The sequence below is a fragment of the Lucilia cuprina genome, chromosome 5 (genome assembly GCF_022045245.1).
Source record: "Lucilia cuprina isolate Lc7/37 chromosome 5, ASM2204524v1, whole genome shotgun sequence".
NCBI lineage: Eukaryota > Metazoa > Arthropoda > Insecta > Diptera > Calliphoridae > Lucilia > Lucilia cuprina.
In genome coordinates this window covers 43,469,540-43,475,567 of record NC_060953.1, presented here as the reverse complement: position 1 = coordinate 43,475,567, position 6,028 = coordinate 43,469,540, and the positions used below count along the sequence as shown (strand labels likewise).

At 29.8% G+C, this 6,028-nt stretch overlaps 1 protein-coding gene across 1 annotated transcript; it reads right to left on the bottom strand.

The window, feature by feature from the left end:
- Positions 1-1,048: 1,048 nt before the first annotated feature.
- Positions 1,049-5,531, bottom strand: LOC111688918 (uncharacterized serine-rich protein C215.13). Its single transcript, XM_046952980.1, has 2 exons — positions 5,296-5,531; positions 1,049-5,239 (listed from the first exon to the last, which is right to left on the bottom strand). Exon 2 carries the CDS (start codon positions 5,231-5,233, stop codon positions 4,118-4,120), a length of 1,116 nt encoding a protein of 371 aa, XP_046808936.1. The 5' UTR covers positions 5,234-5,239; positions 5,296-5,531; the 3' UTR covers positions 1,049-4,117.
- Between the last annotated feature and the right edge of the window lie 497 nt (positions 5,532-6,028).

Sequence of the window (6,028 nt, the reverse complement as noted above, 5' to 3'; positions counted from 1 at the left end):
TCTATAGTCTAGTCTATAGTCTAGTCTATAGTCTAGTCTATAGTCTAGTCTATAGTCTAGTCTATAGTCTAGTCTATAGTCTAGTCTAGTCTATAGTCTAGTCTATAGACTAGACTAGGGAATGGTCTATAGACTATACTGTATACTAAACCATAGACTAGGCTATAGACTAAATTATAATTTAGGCTATAAACTAGACTATTACCTTTCTATTTAAGTTTTTGCTGGGTGTGTTTACCTGTTACCTGTTAGCAAAAATCCTAATAATATAAAAGCTTTTTATATCTTTTCCTGGTATTGTGTTTCGATAGAAAAACTAAGAAAAAGGATTAATTTTGTTTTTAGCTCCTTTAACGGAAGTCAAACACAGTAGTAATAATTATAACTTATCACATTACATGGTCATTAAATAAATTCGAAAAATTGCCGAGAATTTTAAGAATTAACTATGTGTTTGTTTTTTAAAGGTATTTGTATTAATACTTAAAATTTTTCTCTTATTTTAGAAAAAATAAATAACAAATCGTAGTTATTAAGAAATAACTATACTACATGACCGCCTGCTGTTTCAAACTAAAGCAGGGTAGTTATTGTGAACAAGTATTTTCGTTATAAAATGAAAATAATCTAGTACTTATCTATATACTACAAATTCAAATTCCATAGAATTTGATAAGTAATTGGACAAATCTTAGCAATATATGTATTAAAATTTATGTAATAATTTTTGGGTAATTTCCTCAGTTTATAAATAGGTTATTTATATAATATCTTTTATAAATTTTCTTTGGGAAATATTGTAGTCCTTTTTTTTGAAATTAAATATATTTAACTGACAAATATCTTTTCTCTGTGAGGCCATGCATAATTTAAAACTTTAACTCGAAAACTGACTCCTTTTTTTTGGTAAATCATAAGTTTTCTATAAAAATACCTAAATTTTTATTTAATTAAAAATTTTTATATTTAAGAATTTTGAACAGTCTTTTTTGCTAATAAATCCTGTGAATATATTTATTTTTTTTAATTTGTTGCTTTTATTGTATAAATAATTTCGTTTTAATATAAAAAGTAATAAATTTAAGCTTTTTTTATAAGAAAAAAATTTATGTGCAAAATTTTAATTTGTTATTAAAATTATTATTTTAAAAATTTAAACTTCATGTTATTAAACTAGATGATGTTGAGAGTGATGAAGTAATGGAGTTTTTTAACGATTTTTAACATTTCCAATTGTATGTAATTTAGAAAGTATTTCAAATTATATTTCAAAATTTGTCTATAATTTTTTAATGACATTTCAAAGCCCTTTTAATCTTAGAACAGAAATTGCTATTGAAATCCCGTCAATTTCTAAATGTAAATTCACAATTTCTATTTAAATTTTTAGCTATTTTCTAAATTGTATGTCCAGGAATCGTGTTAATGTTATAACATTTTAGCAAAAACACGCTAATGACTAGGCACTTACTTTTCAATTCATTACTTTTAGGTACTCTTGTAATGACTTAGATATTATCAGTTACGTAAGTAGTATCTAGTTTTGAATTTTGAAGTTTTATTTTCACATTTTTAATAAGAGATATTTTAAACTCCCTATTATAAAGTACTTATTTAACTATCAATTTGTAAGCGACCGTGGTAAGTACTTCCTTCCAATGTCGTTACCATGTTAAAATGATTTCTTGCTTTCAATGTCATTAACGTGTTAAAGAAATTTGTTAAAATAATAATGAATAAGTAGGGGAGTCGGATTGTTTAGCTTTTAAACCAGAAATGCTCAAATATTTATTATGGATTTTGACAGCCAGAGTATATCAAAGTTTATATATAAAAAAACTATCAACAGTTCTCCAACATTAATTCGGTTTTCTCAAAATTTTGTTCTTGTATTTCTGTGTGTATTTTAAAAACGTCGCGCATAGACCTTGCTTCGACAAGTGCTGATCAGCAACTGATTTGATTTTGTTTTTCATGTTGAGAGCAAACCAATTAATATTGCTCATTATAAAAAGAAGAAGAATTAAACCCATAGTGTATGTGTATCAACTTAGCGTCAGCAGAATTTTCTTACCCTATCACGCGTGCTATGTAATGGCAATATTGAGCTCCGCTGTTTTAAACTCATTACTTTTCAATGTAATTTTTTTTTTTTTGAAAAAAATTGGAAAAACCTTCAAAAAATATTTTGTTATTCTTTTAATAGAGATCACTAAATATAGACCCATTAGATTATAAGATGATCTAGCCATCTCCGTCTATTGATAGAGTCCGAATGAAAAGAGCTTAAAATACTTTTTATTGACATGATAGACCCTACCCTCCATATAAGGTCTTCTTCGGGAATTTAATTTAACGGCCTTTAGCAATAAAATTTAATATAAACAAGTTTTATATAAACCAAAAACACTCTACTAAGTTTTATGAGAATCGGTTCTCAGTTCTATCAAATTGTAAAATGATCGGTCTTTAATTAAAAATTAAATCGATCCACAATTGTTTATTAAAATTTGTAAGTATTTGATTTTTAATTATCCCAATCCCTCATTGAGACCCCTATTTCTAAAATCATTATGATATTAATATAAGTCTAATGATGTCTATATATAGGGCTTTGACTTTGTTTTGAATAGAGAACGTATGCTACGCCAAATCAGAACAAATACATCTATGTCTCTATTGGGCCTATCGTGCACTTCCTCATCAGTATCAGGAAATCAAACCCTCTACTTCTGACCTGATAGACTGGAACACTGACTTCTTGAGACCCCTATTCCTAAAATCATCATGATATTAATATTAGTCTAATGATGTCTATATATAGGGCTTTGACTTTGTTTTAAATATAGAACGTATGTTACGTCAAATTAGAAAAAATACATCTATGTCTCTATTGGGCCTATCGTGCACTTCCTCATCAGTGTCAGGAAATTGAACCCTCTACTTCTGGCCTGATAGACTGGAACACTAACTTCTAGCCTACCATATTAACATATACGGACATGGCTTTCTCAACTAAGAAATTGAGAATTTGTAACTGTTAATAATCTTGATCTTTAAAATAATTAAAATAGAAATTTTCTAGAATTTACCCAGTGGTATTTGAGGATGATTTTTGAATACATTTGGAAATGGTGTTGAGTTTAAAAATGGAATAAGATGAACAAAATTAGGATTTTTTTATAATTTTGTAATGTTTTCAATATCACAGTTTAATAAATGAGTAAATTAATGAGTTTTTTCTTTTCTGGCACAGAAACCGAAAACAAACTTGTCCACATACCATTTATTTTCTGTTTTAAGATATAAATTATTTAAATTAAACAGGGCATTAGTTGCCGGCAGTTAAAATCCAAAAGTTCAAATTCAAATTAAAATTATGGTTATTTTTTAATTTCAATTACATATTTTTCCCTCAAAGGAATGATATCATAAAATTTCTTTAAAGGATGCATTTTATTATAAATGAAAGGTTCTCGGAATATTCGAGAACAAAAATAGAAAGTAAATAGAATGAAATGATCACCATAGAAGAATTAATTTAAAATCGCTTAATAACAGCTAATAAACAATTCATCATAACTAAGTGGACTATTTATTTTCGGTTTCTAAAAAAAATGATGTTTTATTTTTAGTTTTACTTGTATGAAACACATTTGCGATTAATGATTGTGAATCATCTAAATAAGACTGCAAAGAAATTATATATTAAAACTATATAGTGTCCTGTTTTATAGACACACGCACATTTATTTAATAAAATAAATGAGAACAAATTTCTAATCACATACAAACTAAAATGTTATGGCAACAAAAAAAGAAAAAAAAAGAAAAATTAAATATTTTTTTTCTTTAATGTTTCTATCTACAATTGCATATGTATGTGTATTATTAAATACAGTGTTATGTACGATATAAGAGTATGATATCATATGTGTATCTATTGTAAGTATAAATATGTATGCATGTATGTATGAACTTTAAACTTTCAATTACTTAAGTATGTATGTGTGTATGTATGTATGTATATTGCACTATAACTGCTGTTTTACTGTCAGTCCCATCCTTGAAATTATAGCTGCTGCTACTATATATTTAAAAATTTTATCTAACAAATTTAACGTCTGGCATACTGACAACATACCGAATTACGTGGTACCCTCTGGGTTGGTAGACCCGAAATGCCCTTTAGATATGTATATGAGACTGGCTGACGTAGTATACGTTGTGGCGGTGGTTTTGTTTTGGTTTTTAAAGAAGACGACGACGACAATGATGATGATGAGGATGATGCTTTACCCGCTATCGAGGCTGAACAGGATGAAGCTGAACACGAAGAAGTTTTCTTAAGACATGATGTTGTCACTGCTAAGGAAGATGTTTGTGATTTCTTATTGAGTTCTAGGTTAGAGGAAGATTTCAAAGCAGATTTAATGGGTGTGCCATTGTTGGTGGATGCCGTAGACGATGACGTGGGTAAAGTGGGTGGGGGTGTAACACCACTGCAGGAAAGGGAACGTGATGATAGAGAGAATGCCTCAAAGGCTCGCCTTAAAGAGGTGGTGGAACGTCGATGAAGGCGCGAAAAACTAGAACGTGCAAATGATTTACGCTCTTTATTGTAAGCATTAGGCTGTTTCAAAGCTTCATCAGAATTTTCATTATTATCATCTACAACATTTTCATCTGCATTATTGTCACCAGTCTCCCCATCATTGCTCGCAATAACTGAACTATTAACTTTTTGCTGTTGTCGTTGTTGTTGCAACTGCAATTGCTGCAGTTGTTCATCAATATCAACTGTACTACTAGTTTCACTCGAGGCACACGATACATACTCATTGGCTGCACAGGCCGAATGAGAAGAAGAGTTAAGCAATAGATTAGTATCTTTTTTATTGTTATCGCCTGTCGATGACAATGTTGATGCTACTGCCGATGAAGGTGGTGTATGCGATGAACACGAATCGGTCGATGAACTTTGATTGTCCTCCTCATTGCTGGCCGTATAAACTAGGTCATCATTTGACCTCAAACCAAAACGTCGACTCAGTTGACGAAAGAAGCCCATATTGCGTTCATAACGAGGTATTGGCGAATTGCCACTGCAATTGGGTGAAATACTGCGGCTGTGATGTATTGCGTCATCATTTAAGGTATCCAGGGGAGTATGGCCTTCTCGAACAACCGCTGCCACTGGCATATCGGCAAAATATACATGAGTTGTACTCATTGTTATCTAGAAATGTTTCTATTTTTTTCAAATTTTAATTGCTTTTATTTAAACTTCAGTACCTTTAATTTGTGTATATATTGTCTATTTATTTCTTTTTCTAGTTTCAATATTTATTTATGCATTTTATTGCATTTATACCGGTATCATTGTTTTGAATTGCTCTATTTACACTCACTCTCTCTTTAATGTCTGCAATTTGTTTGTGTTTATTTAATTTACCGTTACTTTTACTTTATTTCACTTCTATTTAATTTTGTTGTTTTCCTGTTCCGCTTATTTCTCAACCACCACTCACTTTGACTGTCCTTAGAGTACTGAAGGATTTTTCTGCAAGCGGCTTACTTTTATACCACTTGCTCTCTTTTCGCATCTTCGCTACATTCTCTCCATTTCTGCATACTATATCTATGTTTTTGTTTTGCACTAGTCTGCAAAGTTAATGTGTGAAGAAGTACTCTTTTCTGTACTTTTTTAGAAACATTAGTAAATGTACCGCTAACATAATTAAAAATACATGGCTTTAATTTTAAAACGGTTTGAAGGCTGAATATTTATAGGCTTCTAGGAACATAAATAGCAACATTTTGCAAAATCGATATTTATTTAATATAAATAACTAAAATAGTATGGTGTTAATATGTTGTTGTAAGAACCTTTATCAGTTCAGTTCTAGTGCAGTTTTTATTCAGTTCTAGTTCAGTTCTAGTTCAGTTCTAATTTAGTTCTAATTTAGTTCTAGTTCAGTTCTAGTTCAGTTCTAGTTCAGTTCTAGTTCAGTTCTAGTTCAGTTCT

Excerpts from the sequence above, each read along its gene's own strand:
- LOC111688918 (XM_046952980.1), bottom strand. The coding sequence starts at position 5,233 with ATGAGTACAACTCATGTATATTTTGCCGATATGCCAGTGGCAGCGGTT.